Here is a 15539-nt window from a genome sequence, read left to right as displayed (position 1 = left end):
GGCAACAACACCCATGCTCTGGGGACCTCAAGCAATGAATCCCATAAACTCAATTAAGAAGCAAGACAGCTTAGGAAGCATGGAGATTCTTCGTCGATGGTGTCGAATGAATCTGATTCGGGGCGCCTTGGTGGACATGCCGGCCTGGGGCTGTTTCTAGCTGGATTTCATGTATGGGAAACTGCGCGGTAGCCTGAATCTCACCTCAGAGCTAATCAGGGCTCTATCAATTTCACTGAGTGGCTTGCGCGTCGGATGTCCACCTTTATCCAAATTCGGCATAGAGCAATCGGCGTGTTTGGCTTTGTACGGTTGTACTGAGCGCATGCTAGCCTGTAGAACTATGTATATATGTAGGGATAAAATAGGTATCATTGTGCCCCGAAGCGCATTTTACAGGTCTTTGAGTCAATTCAGTCAGGATCAGAAACAATGGCTACCTCCAAGGAGTCCCCATTTTATAATTTCAAGGTGCTGGACCGTAAGCACTCTCCAAGCCCTAATGTACTGCTATATGCACATCTAACCTTTCCCCGATTGCGACCCGCAGGAAATGGAGAAGAATACCCACTCTCCTCTACAAAAGGCAAAGTGGTCCTTGTCGTGAACACCGCCTCAAATGCAGCTTTACTCCCCAGTACGAAGGCTCGGGGAAGAGTACGACAAGGACTTTGTCATCTTGGGATTCCCTTGTAATCAGTGTCTGCGGCAGGGACCTGGGTCCAACAACGACATCTAGAGCTTGGGGAACCTCAGTAGTCGGTCCCTCACGAAGGTCGTATTGGGTAAGGTTGTCCAGCGATTTAATGTTAAAGAAAGCCCCATGTGCAAGGGCAATAACAAAAAGCAGCATGCCGGATGCGAACTGTGGCCTGTTATCATCACGAATCCCAAGCCGAATCTAACGAGGCAGTCAGTAACGGAGTCTGCGATACAGCGGTAGATCCATACAGGATATAATGGATGTACTTACACCATATAGTTTGGGTTTCGGTTCTTCTTTAGCCATTGTTGGTTGATCTACCAGCCTACCTTCCAAGGTTCGTTTGGGTTCGGACTGCAGAACAAGACAAGTTCAATATGCTGTGGATAGTCAGATATCACGTACTTATGAGCAAGGAAGTCTAAAACTTATCCTCTCACCTTATATTGGAGGCCTCTCTGACTCCTGTATTTTGTATCTGGGATAAAAGTTCTCAATTCTTGCTCCTGTAAAGAGAAATGCTTGAAATGCGAATAGGATAAACACTTTTAGAAGCTTATGGAGAAAGACAGGACAGTTACAGGCCCACAATAAAGATATAGTGCTTAAATAATTATCCTTGGTAAAGTTAAATTTTGCTTTTCTAATATCCTTAATTTCACGTTCTTCCGTCAAGGCCTTTTTAATCCACTGAAGAACTTTCCGGCACACGCTAAAGTGGTTCTTACGGTGGCTTTCCTGTCTTTACTGGGCCGTCCTGTGCCTTTGACAGCCCAGATATACCAGCGAATAAAATATTTGATAACGACAATGTCTGGAGCTGGACAGCCAGGCCTGATCTGGTGGCCAACTGGCCCGTATTCTTCTTCAATCAGAAATCTGAACCAATGAATTCAGTATCTTTAGACAATAAGAGTGGTTTGCGTGTCAACTTACTCCAAGTAAAGAGTCACGTAGTCTTGATATAAATTTTTTACTTTGTCAGTACAATTGTGTTTCCCTTTTTTAGTGTCTTTCTCTTGATAAACTCTTGAAACAACCATTTACTTCGCGACATTCACGACACTTCATCTTTGCCTCTTCCTCTTTGAAATAGCTCCTTTTGTCATTAGCTTGTCAGTGGACAAGGGAGACGCAAATACGAGGATCTAAGGGATCACAGATAATTGAAAGAAGCAAAAGCAGAAGTTCCAGTCAAGAAATCAAGAAAAAATGTATAATAGGTTCTCATGCTCCTCTGTATTGGATTTATAGTCTTCAAAGAGAGGAAAATACATGCCTTTACAGCTTTTTTAGAGCCCATCCTCCAATCTGATTACAATTGCTCTCGGTGTTTACATCTTACTTTAGAAGTTCGCCACTGGAGGTTAAATTAATTCCTATCAAGTTTCTATTTGCGCCATCTTGTGTAACGAGTATTGGTACGGACTCGGGCAAACTTGAGGGCTGTTCATCAGACGGTCGTCGAACTACCCACACCAAATAAAGGGCTGATGAGCAAACTCAGTACACCACATGACTGCTCACTGAGTAGGCCCTGAGCGCTCACTGAGCGGTGATCTGTGACAAGAAGTACTCACTGAGCAAGGCCTTGAGTACCCTCACTGAAGCGGCGACGTTCAAAGCAGGAAATCAACGATATTGTAGAAAATCAGGTACGTAGAGGTACATATATAAATAGATATACACAACTAGTCTCGGAGTTTCTTAAGCGCCACTGAATCGCCTCGTGACTCGACATCCCCGGCTTCAATGGAGCGGATGAGCGCTTCACATTCCGTGCTCCGTGGCTGGATGTTAACATCGAAGGGCGATAGATGGCCAACAATTCCAGGTTGATAATCTATGACGGGGTTGATCTCCCTACCATCTTGCATGGCCTTGCTGATCCGAAATACTGCGAGGGATCGCGCGATCATGAGAAAGTTATTGAAGTCTGCCAGGGGACGACCAGGGCAAACCCGGCGACCAAACCCGAAGGCGAGGGTGTGTGGATTGCGTTCGGGAACGTGGCCATCCCAATCCAAGAAGCGCTCGGGACTGAACGACATAGGGTTGGAATACACGTCAGGATCATGCGTGAATGCCCTGTCCCGGAGTGTGTTATGAGAGGGCGACGCTGTTGTAGACAGAGCAGCTTACCAGATATTAGGGACCACCGGGGCTCCCTTGGGGATCAGGTAGCCCTCATAGATATCATCCTCAGTGGCTGCGTGCATGATGCCTATTTGAACTACCGGATTCCACCGTAGGACCTCGTTAATCAGTGCATTGACGTAAGGCAAGTTCTCCTGATCTTCAGGTATAGGTAGCCTAGATCCGACAATTCGGTCGATTTCTTCCTGCGCCTTGAGCTGTGCAGCTGGGAAAAGCGCCATAGCCAGGAAGAAGGATGCTATCGTGGAAGCAGTCTATGACCTCAATTAATACTGTACCGGGGCACGTTTACTTATATCTCCTGTGGTGCTACCTCCATCATCGTCCTGAAGGAAAAAGCGGTTGCGTACCGTATCAAAGCCAGCTTGGTATACCGCAGCTGCCGACTGTTTGATCTCTACTTCCTCCTCGGGACTCAGCTGCGGGCCTGCCTGTTCAATTTGCTTAGAAACAAATGAAGACTCGAACTTGCCCTCCTTCATCTGGTGCTGGACAAAGGCAAACGGCCAGTCCGCTAATTCATTGAATCCGCGTCGATACTCACGGGCGTTCTTCTGAAACCCAGCCCCTGGAAGCCAACTCGGCAAGTACCTCACTGGCACAACCAATAAGCCACCGACAAGCGCATGCCGAGGATAGGCCACTTACAGGCAGGAATACTGTCCACCAGCCAGCCTGCTGGTTGATTGACCATGCCAAATCCATGTGCTGTCTTCGCTACAAGATCAAGGAGTGGATCTTGACCATGAGGACTAATGTTATAACCGTATGTTACTTTTAATATAATGCCTCCGATTGTGCTGCGGGGCCGCATTAGTTGGCAACTACGAGGCCTAAAAGTAGCCAGTCTACACTGCACTTACGTTTTGATATGATCCAACACTCCCTCGGGCTTCAGCAATGTCCTCAGGAGGAATCGCCGGACCTCTAAATCCATCTGTGGATACAGGGATAATAATGCGTTCTCAGAGCGCAGTTGTAGATGCACACGTTTTCGCTGTGCGCGAACGGTCGCAGGATCGTTCCTCATGGTTACAAATAGGTCCGCTCCAGCGCTAAGGAATCGAGTATTTAGGTATCAGCGTCATTCCCTTTACATGATGCGGCGCGCGATGGAGAAAGAGGCAGTTACAGCTCACGGGCCATCACCATTCTCGGACGCGATGAGTATCGCGCCGAGCGCTTTTCCAGCAGTTCCATCGCAACATTTGTGGCATTTAGAATTATGATGGTACGCCCCGCTGTTGTGACGGAACTGATGGGCCCTAACGGTCTTCATATCAGCCATATGATACTGAACGAGCAGTTACGAGAGCGCGATTCATACCATACAACTTCTTATGTTTCAGCCAATGTTCCCAGTCTTTACCACCGGGTGGCGGGAGATCGCTTCCTATGTTCCCGATTATGGGCAGTCGTTTCGGCCCTGGGGGAAGTGGTGGGGCTTGTGATGCCCTTGACTTCAGCAGGAGACATAGCCCCAGCACGGCCGCCAACAGGACCAAAACGTGCAAACTATACACCATGATGGCCACAATTTCAGTTAGGAATATACCAGGACGGAGGTGCGATAAAGGGGAGTGTCCCGAATTATTTCCCTAGAAAAAGATTCCAGCACGTTGGGCAGAAGTACAGTGACATAAGAGTCGCTCGTACTGGGTGGATCAATGTCTGCTCGGATGCGACCTCTTGGGCGATTTGATTGGGTGGCACGACCATCAGTACCAGACCTTGCGCACGTCAGCTTCACTGATAGACATCCAGTGAGAATTCTTGATGTGGTGTTGCACTGCAGAATCCATTGCATTAGTTTGTGCGTTAGTAGTAGATCAAGTGATAGTCATTGGGTGCCATTCCAAGAGCTCCTCATGGTGAGGTAGGTAGCACCCAAAATAGCAAACAAGATCATATTCGACCAGTCTGATGTAAACGGCATTGTGAGGGTTTCCAGTGGGGAATGCTGGGTTTCTCAGTGGGAGATGTACGGAGATGGTCCATGTCATGACAGAACCCCAACTAGTAAATTCAGTGGCATAACCCCACGTACAAGCTAGGTAATCTTCCAAGTCAAATCTGACCTTCTCTCAAAGATCCATATCACATTATATGATCTCACAGCACATGGTCACGTGACCAATGCTCAAGATAGCGCAGTATATATTTTTATATAAAAAGGAGGGAATTGTACATACCAAAAATTTGTGAAATGTAAATTATGAACTTTTCCCTGCCAGAAGAATGCCATTCATCAATCGAGCGACTCGGTAAAATGACTTCCCTGGTGGGTCCGCGAGGCCTCCGCGGTCTCCGCGGCGGGCACGGAAAACACGGAGACCGATAGTTAATCGCACGATCTATGCTTCATACTCCCTTGGTTGCATAAGGGGTTTATTTAAATACACGGGAGGAAAGTACAGGCTATGTCAAGCACCGTTAAAAGTGTGACCTTGACCTAGAAGGGTACAGAAAATGTCGGCAGTCAGTTCGGCCAGTGACCAGTGAGTACCTGATCAATATATATATATATATGTTGTTTCACAAAGCATCACTAGAATACAGCGCTCGGAGAGTCGGTGAAACTGACGAATTGTCCTAGTCACCAAACAGAAATGCCGCGAAACCGTCATGCCAATGGCTTTGCCAATGGCTCCAAGAAACCTGTACAGAAGCCTTCTCTATCAGAAACCAGCTTCGAGTTCGGTGGTCCAGTCGGAGTGTCGGCGCTGATGCTGGGATTTCCTTCGCTGATGTACTACATGTACATTGGAGCCGCTTTCTACGATGGCCGTGCCCCAACACCTCAGAATGGCGAGACCATTAGCGATTTCCTGTATCATCTTTTCGACCTGGCGTATACGCACGCCTTCCCTCACCGCCGAGCATGGGCCATCTACTGGATCTTCCTCATCCTGCAAGGTATCGGATATCTCTATCTTCCCGGAGCATACGGCAAGGGAAAATGCTTGCCTCACCTGAATGGGAAGCAGCTGGACTACTATTGTTCCGCGTTATCCGCCTGGTACATAACAATCGCAGGTGGGCTGGCCCTGCACTTCACCGGAGTCTTTCGGCTAGATACCTTGATCACTGAGTTTGGCCCATTGATGTCGGTGGGTATCTGCTCAGGCTTCTTGGTCTCCATCATCGCGTATGTGTCGGCATTGGCTAGAGGGGTGGAACATCGCATGACCGGTTCGCATATTTATGACTTCTTCGTGGGGGCTGAACTGAACCCCCGGCTCTTTCGGTGGATCGACATGAAAATGCTCTTCGAAGTCCGGCTCCCTTGGTACTTTTTGTTCCTCCTGTCACTGGCCACAGCCCTGAAGCAGTGGGAAGATTATGGCTATGTCTCCGGAGAAGTGATGTTCCTGCTAATGGCACACTTCCTGTATGCCAATGCCTGCTCCAAAGGTGAAGAGTTGATCATCACAAGCTGGTAAGTCTAGAGACGTTTGACTGAGGCGAGAGAATTGTCATTAATCACATATAGGGATATGTACCACGAGAAATGGGGTTTCATGCTCATTTTCTGGAACCTCGCGGGGGTTCCAATGAGCTACTGCCACTGCACTCTGTACCTCGCGTACCACCATCCATCCACATATCGTTGGAATCCGATTGCACTCGCCGCACTGTTCGTGGCGTATCTATTTGCGTATTGGGTCTGGGACACGTGCAACAGCCAAAAGAATATGTTCAGAGCTCAGGAGCGCGGGTTCTGGGTGGACCGGAAGACATTCCCTCACCTGCCCTGGAAGTACATCGAAAACCCACAGAAGATTCCAACCACAACGGGCGACTCCATTCTATGCAGCGGGTGGTGTAAGTTAATGATAGCCCATGGCAAGTCCATAATGTCTGACTATGCTAACGCATTATATAGACGGTATGGCACGCAAGGTGCATTATACCTGCGATTGGTTTTTCGCATTCTCCTGGGGATTGATCACCGGGTTCAACTCGCCCTTCCCCTGGTTTTATTCGGTGTTCTTTACCGTAATGATTATCCACCGCACCCGCCGGGATATCCAGCGATGCCGGGAAAGATATGGAGAGGCGTGGGAGGAGTACGAACGTCGGGTTCCGAAATTGTTTATTCCGGTAAGTCACCACCGATTGCATCGCAGGCTGAAGCTAACCATACGTCACAGTATGTGATCTAAAGACCCTACTTCTGTCCAAGACCGATGGGAGGATCTGCCATTTGGTGTCGTTCTATGGGCTTCGTGTATGATAGTTGTATTCATGTCAATTAAAAGTGTCGTTCATGTAGTTCATGTTTAGGATATTCATGACCGATCGGTTTGCTCCGATGAAGTCGTTTAGAAACATAGAAATATCTTCTTGACTCATTGCGGAGTCAAACGTATCTTCTGGCCATGGCACGTTTGGGAGAGAGATATTGGCTGGGCCGTCCGTCGTAGTTGGGATGACAAGCGAGCCATCTTGATGTTGCTCCAGCCCCATCAGAGTCTGTTGAGATTCCACAAGAACCTGTGCCGCTCTGGCAAAAGCTTCGCAAATGGTATACAAATGTGTGGACCCACGGGAGAGTCCCTTAATGAGGTCCAAAGACTTGACGGTCTCTTGGAGTAAAGTCAGATCGGCATTGTTGGCAGTGGTAATCGCGTGGGTGAAAACAATCACAAAAGGTGCAAAGGATGGATATAGTAGAATCCTTCATCTCTGGGTCAGCTGTGTTTGAAGGCATGTGCCCAAATGTGTACTAACCAGTGAACATATTCGATTTGCTTATGGGTCTGACGCCCGCGGAAATAGGTGAAACATTTCAAATGACTATGCAGCGCTAGCGTGGCTGCCTCATAACATCGGGATGAGATTGCCATGGCATTGCGGGGACGTGTTTCGGCTCGGTAGATAACTGTCAGCACGGAATAGGTGATGAAGTCCGCACAGGCGGCCATGCCATGTAAAGATTCCGCGTAGAGACCTGTGCTAACATCGATCTGCGAAGGAGTCAGCTGCTGATATATCGGGTCTTGCTATTGCTAGAAAGCTTACCGCGAGAAGTTTGTCTCGAACTGCAATTAAGTCCATAGAAAGCTTTTCAATGGAACTTAGCCTCTTTTCATCGCTAGCCCTGGAAGCCGAAATAGAGTATAATTCATCATAGACCCGTCCTTGGATCGTCGCGAACTCGGCCGTAACGAGAGTCATTAGGTCCCATGGGCGATACTGTTGATGTTCCGAAGGGGTAAAGAAGTCGGCATCAATATCATGATCCTGGAAGTGTGACGTGAAACCCAGGTTCAGGGATATATTCTTGTCAATCGTGTAAAGTAACCAGAAAACGTGGCGCTTCGTTTCTGCGAGTGTGAATGGATCATCCTTGGTGGTAGAATTTCTATGCAAGCCTATAGTTTGGCACATGTTGAACGCAAGGGACAGGTATGTCCAGCAGCGTTGAATATCAAATTCTTCCTGCGCTTTGAATATCTGCAGTCGTCAGCGCGACTTCTGAGTGATATGGGTGTCACTTACTCCGATCAAGAGTGCTTGGACTTTTTCAAGGGTCGGATCCGCCATCAGCTCATGACTGTTCAATCCCAAATAAAAGCGGCTCTCGCAGAGTTTTGCGCTAGATGGTAGATCAAACTGCACGAGGTCGGGATGTCCCTCATGAAGATAATCTCGGATGATATAATACAGCAGTCCATATAATAGCGTCATCGACCCGGCAGGGATTGGATTTAGGGGGAAATATATGGATTGGCAGAGGGATTCAACTTGAAGAAAGTCCCTCCAGGAATGGCTGACGAGGAAGAACGGAGGTTTGGCTACTCAGTCAGCCGATGCAATCGAGGACGGAAAAGAACTCTCGAACCTTTTAAGGCCCTGACCACTGCCACTACGAGGTCAACCGGCAGGAATGATTCTGTTCCCTGTGATGATAACGGCACGCTCTTCTCTGTCGGCTGGGTATCGGGAGACGGGTGTTCCTTTGCGAGGCTATTCTTTAAAGACGACAGAACCGCAGACACATGATCGTTCAAGCCACTGTTCTGGGAGGTAGAAATAGCCGACAATGCCGCATCTTTAGCAAGAAGCGTCTCATGGTGGAAGGACGACTGCCCTTCGAATGGCAGGGTGGCGTGAGAAGATGACACAGGAACAGGAACCGAGCCAGCGGTGGGAGGTGTAGTTGAAGGCTGCGTAATTTGCGCCAGTGCTTGATTGATAACAGCGAGCTGTTCTTGGATGGCATCAAATTTCTCTTCACTGTTTCGTATGGTCAACTCGAGGGCAACGCAAGGGCCTATCCATGGCTGCCTTACTATTGGCCCGACACATTCCGCCGGGGCTCTGGGACACTCGCAGAAATCCCGGCCACTCTACAAAGTATCCCTAAGGCACCACAGCTGGAGCATGGAATAGTCTTGTCACACTTAATCTACTGCCCGTTAGTTGTATGTTGTACGGTTGCCCTGCAAAATGGCTGCTAGCACTTACCTTGCGGGCTCGGCAATTGTCACACTACTGATTATTAGTTGGCGGGTTTCCGCACGCATTTGGGAGATAAACATACCGCGCGAGCGCGAAAGGAGTTCCTTGCAGGTGAATGAACCCTGTCCGCCATTGTAGATTTCCCCGAGGTATATTGATAGGAAATGACTAAAGAGGCAACGGATGGCAGAAACAGTGCCGGAAAAAGGGTCACATGATTTCGCGTTTCGGTTTAGCGTGTTCTCTGCCTCCCATGATACGCTTGCCCTCCTCGATTTCGTCAAAGCTGGGTTCTTTATAGCCCTCGTAATGGATTGCGACTCGTCCAGTTCGCTCCAACTGGGAACCTGAGTCTTGGGGGTACAAGTTTGTAGTAATCAATGGAATCTCATGTCCCTCTTTGATAGAGGACTAATGGAGGAGAATAAATCCTTCCCTCCCTCCTGCTAGCTCCGGAACGGGTATTATCAACCCGTATATGACAGTTCTGAGCTCTCTAACTATCTTCTAGATCCCATTGGAGTCAACCCCTCTGCTTCCTTACATGGCGTTGTTATCCCTCATCCTCTCTTTTTGTTTGTGGATCGGCTGCCTGATCTCCATCTTCTACGATGCGGTCGGCATATCTCCATTCCAGCGGAAGCTTGTCATGTAGATCGCAGTTGTCGGAGAGCTGGTGTTGGGGGCTGCACACGCAGTTATTTGGCTCGAACACAAACAATTCTTCCCCAGCGCAATACAACCCAACTGGATTATCATGTTTCTTGCGGTGCAGGCATGGTGGGACCTTCTGTTATCTATCGGTTATGCCATATTAGGAGCTGCGTTGGCAGAGGCTGGTCTAGACTGTTTAGAGGCTGTGACATGAGTTGGAATGAATCCACTCTTTTATCCTTATCATAGCCAAGGTGCTGTCCATTGGTCAAAAGAAACCTATAATATAAAGATGGACCGCTAAGCCTTACCTTATTAAAGATCCATTCCACTAATCGTCTTCAATTAATCATTTAGGGGAATCAAGACAGCTGGCTGAACGTCGCAGAGTGGAGCCGGTCATGGTCTATGCGGATGCAGTACACGTCGTGGCATTAACCCAGATTCAAACAGCATGAACGCGGTATGAGGGCGACAGTCGTGCACGGCAAAGGGGATATTTTATGCAAACTACAAGAAGTGGTCCAGTCATTCTCGAAATCGGGTTGGCCGACAAACATATAAGACCTTAAGTATGAGTACCCTATTGATTTAGTGGTTCTCAATTGAGGGCAGGCGTAAATAGCCTGTCGCATGGAACAAGAAATATATGAAGTATTATGTTACATGACACGTTCCTATATGCTGGCTGCTGCATAAATGGCTGTTTTACCGCATTAGCAAGCACCATGCGTACAGAATACTGAGCAAAACTACTTCGAGCAATTAGTGCGCTGACCTACGTCGACGAGAATTTATTGAACTAGCAGCTTAAGCTTCTCCCATACAGAACCAGAGTTAACAAAAGCGTCTTTGAGTGATGTATCAATTTTACTGTTACCAGGCACAAATCGCTTGCACAAGGCCATTGCTAATAGATAGTATAATGACGTGCTTTCTGTAAAGCGTTATGTAAGAGAAATATAGATATGCTTTATTGTGTCTTGACTAACACTGGAGGATTTACAATGAAGGTAAGAAGGTAGTTGGCTCAGAAGAGTAGCATGCGATTTATGAACTCGTACTCATAAAATATTCTCAAGCACGAGTATACGATAAATAGCACAAAATCCCACCATGCATCAGCCGCCATAAACATAAGTAACCAATTTAGCTCTGATGTTTCGAGATAGTAATAGCTGTATCCAAACCAAAGGAATGTCCATGCTCCCGCCAATAGCAGCTTGCCACCCACGGATATCCAGCTTCTCGTCTTTGTCTGAAACCCGTTCACAGAATCCAAAAAAGGCCTAAAATACACTATCCAGCAACCAAGGCCGAGGAACATACATAGTGCTGCAAAGTGTGGGAGCAAGGGTGCCCATACTCGTAGAGTCTTGGGTAGAGAGCTATTTGAGAAAACGTTAGGCGAGGGCAAAGCACCTACTGGCTTTGGGGTTCGATAGATTTCATGCACCCAAACAACGGTCACTACGGTGCATGTGAGGCTCACGGCGCAAATACGTCTGACCACAGGCGGAGATATAACAATAATAGAGTCACCAGAGCTGATTGAGTCGTGTCTGGTCCTGGATTCTGGTCTCCGTGTCGCTGGATGGTAGGAAGGTAAAAGTGGCTCCGTGGGCATTGGCTAATGATAGTATTGTCTGTTATTGTTAAGGCCCAGTGAGAATTTTATGTTTTGTTGACAGGGTCGAGATGCCCCCCTGCATTCTCTGGATTAGTTATACACCTAGTCATGTGACGCTTCACGACACCAGTTCCATAAGTCTTGTACAGTGCCGTATAAAAATAGATAGTATATTGCCATTGTGAGCAGAAGTAGAGCACTATTGGCTATAGCGATAAGGTTACATACGGGCAGTCATACAGAGCGAGAATCTCCCGTACTCACGAACCATAATGAACAAGTTCGCCGACTGGTATTTTGCACGCCATCGAGGAGGTGGCAGATACAGCATCCTTAAGAAAGTTAGTATGTTCCGTCTGTAACAACTAGCGGGCCCTTCGCACCCGTAATTACCTTTGAAGGGTGACATCTTAGCATCTACTCACCATTCGTAACCGGTACGCAATAGATCACCTAACTTTAAGCCACTGGGGAAACTTAAGACAGAAGTATGACTGAGGAAGAAGCTCCTTGATACAGATGTTTTGGTCTTTGACGAAATTGGCATGGTCGAGAATCATCATGTTGAGTGTTTAAGTGCGAAAATGTAAGAAGCAAGGCATTCAGACAGTCCATTAGGTGAAATCCAGCTTGTAGTTACTGGTGATTTTGGCCAATTACCACATTCACATACATTCTGCATTGTGATCGGGAGATGTTCAAGAAGATAGCTATTTCCATCCACAATGTCCCGAACATGGAGAATTCCGGATGAAGACAAATGGGCTTTCCGGAGCTGCTGCCCGGCTAATATGATCATTGCCTGATTCATGATTGTTTCCCCGCAATGGCATTCATTTTCCCGTCTGTACGCCAAGTTATTTCCCGGCAAAACAGTGGGAAACCTCATCGTGGGTCGTCAAGTGCCCCACGTTTACCCCAGATAAATATAGGCTGAATACAGGATATTAGCGTGGGGTTCGGTATCGGGAACTAGCAAGTTGTAGGTTTCGGTATTTAAATTCGCTTCAATTGCCCGGTACAATAACAACAAATACTAGAATGTCAACATGATGTGCTGGTCAATCCTAACCGCCTTCCTTGGGCTCATATCTTTCGCGACAGCGGAAAACGGGTTCAATGGATGGCTGCGATATGCGCCTGTCCATTGCGACAAACGGTGCCAGCGGGCGTTACCGTCGAGTATCGTTACATTGAATAGCACCGGGACGAGCCCTTTAGCCACCGCTGCCCAGGAGCTCCAAACTGGACTGGAGAACATTATTGGCAAGCACTTGCCTATCAAACATGCTAGCTGTGGCCGTCGTGGATCAATCTTGGTAGCTACGCTCGACCAACACAGTCGGGTCTGTAACAGAAGCGCTGATGTTCCTGCTCTTAGCGGTGATGGATTTTGGTTGAGAGCATATGGCGACACTGTTCAAATCCTAGGAAAAAACGAGAAAGGCGCCTTATATGGGGCGTTTGAGTATCTCTCACTGCTTGCACAGGCGAACTTCACCCACGTTGACTATTCAACCAGCCCGCACGCACCAGTTAGATGGGTAAACCAGTGGGATAATATGGACGGAAGCATTGAGCGTGGTTATGCGGGACCGTCCTTATTCTTTAGGGAGGGTCGTATTGTCGAGGACCTGTCGCGGGTCAAGCAATATGCGCGCCTTCTAGCGTCTATCCGGATCAACGGCATTGTCGTGAACAACGTCAATGCTAATGCAACCCTCCTGACGGCGCAAAACATGGATGGCTTGGCTCGCATAGCGGATGTTTTCCGCCCCTATGGCATTAAAATCGGCGTATCTCTCAACTTTGCCTCACCAGTTACCTTGGGAGGCTTAGGAACTTACGATCCGCTTGACCCGTCCGTCGCTGCTTGGTGGGCTAACGTTACCGATGAGCTATATCAGCGCATTCCGGACATGGCAGGATATTTGGTGAAAGCGAGCTCTGAGGGACAACCTGGTCCTGACACTTACAATCGCACATTAGCTGAGGGAGCCAACGTCTTTGCCAAAGCTCTACAGCCCCACGGCGGGATTCTTATGTTTCGTACCTTTGTCTATGACCATCATATCAACGAGTCGATCTGGACAAATGACCGGGCTAATGCACAAGTGGACTTCTTCAAGAAGCTGGATGGCCAATTTGAGGAAAACGTGATTTTACAGATTAAATTTGGGCCCATTGACTTCCAAGTCCGCGAGCCGGTGTCTCCGCTGTTCGCTAATCTCTACCAGACCAACATGGCGATTGAGCTGCAGGTTACCCAGGAATACTTAGGCCAACAGGATCACCTTGTATATCTGTCCCTATTGTGGAAAGAGATTCTGGACTTTGACCTCCGGGTCGACCATCAACCGTCACTAGTTCGCGACATCATCTCCGGACAACGGTTCGATCGCCGGCTAGGAGGATGGGCAGCGGTAGTAAATGCTGGGACGAACACAACGTGGTTGGGCAGTCATTTAGCCATGTCAAATTTGTATGCCTACGGTCGTCTCGCATGGTGCCCCACGGATGGCTCGCAAGAGATCCTGCAGGACTGGATTCGCCTTACATTTGGACGAGACCAGCATGTGTTGGACACCATCACCGATATGTCTATGAAGTCGTGGCCCGCATATGAGAACTACACGGGGAACTTAGGGATCCAGACGTTAACCGATATTCTCTACACGCACTACGGCCCCAATCCCGCGTCGCAGGACAACAACGGTTGGGGACAATGGACACGGGCTGACCACGATACTATCGGCATGGACCGCACCGTTAAGAATGGCACAGGGAATGCCGGCCAATATCCAGCTGAAATAGCCCAAGTATACGAGGATATCGACAGCACGCCGGATAGTTTGCTACTCTGGTTTCATCACGTTCCCTACACACACCGTCTGCACTCGGGAAAAACCGTCATCCAACATTTTTACGATGCACACTACAGTGGAGCGGAGACAGCGCATCATTTCTTATCCCAGTGGGAGTCTCTTGGAGGACAAATTGACCAGCAACGCTTCAACGAAGTAAAGTCTCGCTTGACCTACCAGGCTGGTCATTCTCTCGTGTGGCGTGATGCCATCAACAACTTCTACTGGAACCTGTCTGGAATTTCAGACGAGAACGGACGTGTCGGCCATCATCCATGGCGTGTGGAGGCAGAGTCTATGGCCCTGGACGGCTACGAGCCGTATGCGGTGAGCCCTTTCGAGGCTGCGTCTGGTTATGGAGCAATTGTCACCGCGTCAAATTCCACCATAGGGACAGCCCAGACAACACTTGAATTCCCCTCGGGGACATATGACCTCGGTGTCAACTACTATGACATGTATGGTGGAAAGTCCGAGTGGGCGGTCTATCTTAACGACCGCCTCGTGGGGAAATGGGAAGGGAATAGTGAGGATACCCTGGGACATACGCCTTCTATCTATATAGATGGCCATTCTGCCACCCGTATCACCTTTCGGGACGTGTATATCCAGCAAGGCGACCAGTTAAAGATTACAGGTGTGCCGGATGGGGTTGAGCCTGCTCCTTTGGACTATGTGGTGCTGCTCCCACCAAGCGTTGTGGATTGATCAAAATGTCACAAGTCTTTCGTAGCTTAAAGTAGGGCTACCCGGCGATTACACAAATACTGTCCCGTTTTGAAGCCTCGTCACTGCCACCTTATGTTAGGTCATATGTTGAGATAAGTTATAGAAAGACCAGACTAAGCATACGTAACCGCAATATCGCAATGAGCCATTCCGTGTAACACCCCGGTTATTTATAGCGTGAGAATATTTGGAATTACGAAGCTCTGACGCGAAGGCTAAGGTGCGACTCGGCGACTAGGTTACTAACTGGAGCTTACCGACGAGTCGTAGGGCACTGTTAGGGCGCGTATCACACATTCCACCCACGTAGTCCCATGATAGCAATCAGAAACGA

The 15539-nt window shown here is 48.3% G+C and overlaps 5 protein-coding genes across 5 annotated transcripts; 2 read left to right on the top strand and 3 right to left on the bottom strand.

The window, feature by feature from the left end:
• Positions 1-577: 577 nt before the first annotated feature.
• On the bottom strand, positions 578-1009 carry BDW43DRAFT_313521 (uncharacterized protein; the record flags this gene model as incomplete). Its single annotated transcript, XM_032047631.1, has 2 exons — positions 578-901; positions 974-1009. The coding sequence occupies 2 exons, from the start codon at positions 1007-1009 to the stop codon at positions 578-580; spliced, it is 360 nt and encodes a 119-aa protein (XP_031897788.1).
• A 1385-nt stretch (positions 1010-2394) lies between these two features.
• Positions 2395-4386, bottom strand: BDW43DRAFT_313520 (cytochrome P450; the record flags this gene model as incomplete). Its single annotated transcript, XM_032047630.1, has 7 exons — positions 2395-2791; positions 2846-3114; positions 3211-3455; positions 3509-3660; positions 3724-3915; positions 3993-4125; positions 4188-4386. 7 exons carry the CDS (start codon positions 4384-4386, stop codon positions 2395-2397), a joined length of 1587 nt encoding a protein of 528 aa, XP_031897787.1.
• A 682-nt stretch (positions 4387-5068) lies between these two features.
• On the top strand, positions 5069-7066 carry erg4A (c-24(28) sterol reductase). The gene is made up of 3 exons (XM_032038388.1): positions 5069-6299; positions 6354-6685; positions 6747-7066. The coding sequence occupies exons 1-3, from the start codon at positions 5470-5472 to the stop codon at positions 7019-7021; spliced, it is 1437 nt and encodes a 478-aa protein (XP_031897786.1). The 5' UTR covers positions 5069-5469; the 3' UTR covers positions 7022-7066.
• On the bottom strand, positions 7067-9461 carry BDW43DRAFT_320989 (transcription factor domain-containing protein; the record flags this gene model as incomplete). The annotated part of the gene is made up of 8 exons (XM_032049227.1): positions 7067-7541; positions 7595-7830; positions 7886-8320; positions 8366-8661; positions 8709-9103; positions 9160-9275; positions 9335-9358; positions 9411-9461. The coding sequence occupies 8 exons, from the start codon at positions 9459-9461 to the stop codon at positions 7112-7114; spliced, it is 1983 nt and encodes a 660-aa protein (XP_031897785.1). The 3' UTR covers positions 7067-7111.
• A 3203-nt stretch (positions 9462-12664) lies between these two features.
• aguA (alpha-glucuronidase) lies at positions 12665-15184 on the top strand (the record flags this gene model as incomplete). The annotated part of the gene is made up of 1 exon (XM_032049226.1): positions 12665-15184. One exon carries the CDS (start codon positions 12665-12667, stop codon positions 15182-15184), a length of 2520 nt encoding a protein of 839 aa, XP_031897784.1.
• Positions 15185-15539: the final 355 nt, after the last annotated feature.

This window comes from Aspergillus alliaceus (assembly GCF_009176365.1).
Source record: "Aspergillus alliaceus strain CBS 536.65 unplaced genomic scaffold BDW43scaffold_38, whole genome shotgun sequence".
In the NCBI taxonomy this organism is placed as follows: domain Eukaryota; kingdom Fungi; phylum Ascomycota; class Eurotiomycetes; order Eurotiales; family Aspergillaceae; genus Aspergillus; species Aspergillus alliaceus.
The sequence above is the reverse complement of the archived record's forward strand: the minus strand, read 5'-3'. Positions and strand labels throughout refer to the sequence as shown.

Coding starts and splice junctions, on each gene's coding strand:
- erg4A (XM_032038388.1), top strand. CDS start 5,470: ATGCCGCGAAACCGTCATGCCAATGGCTTTGCCAATGGCTCCAAGAAA. Junction 6,300..6,353: donor GAGTTGATCATCACAAGCTG/GTAAGTCTAGAG, acceptor AATCACATATAG/GGATATGTACCACGAGAAAT. Junction 6,686..6,746: donor CATTCTATGCAGCGGGTGGT/GTAAGTTAATGA, acceptor CGCATTATATAG/ACGGTATGGCACGCAAGGTG.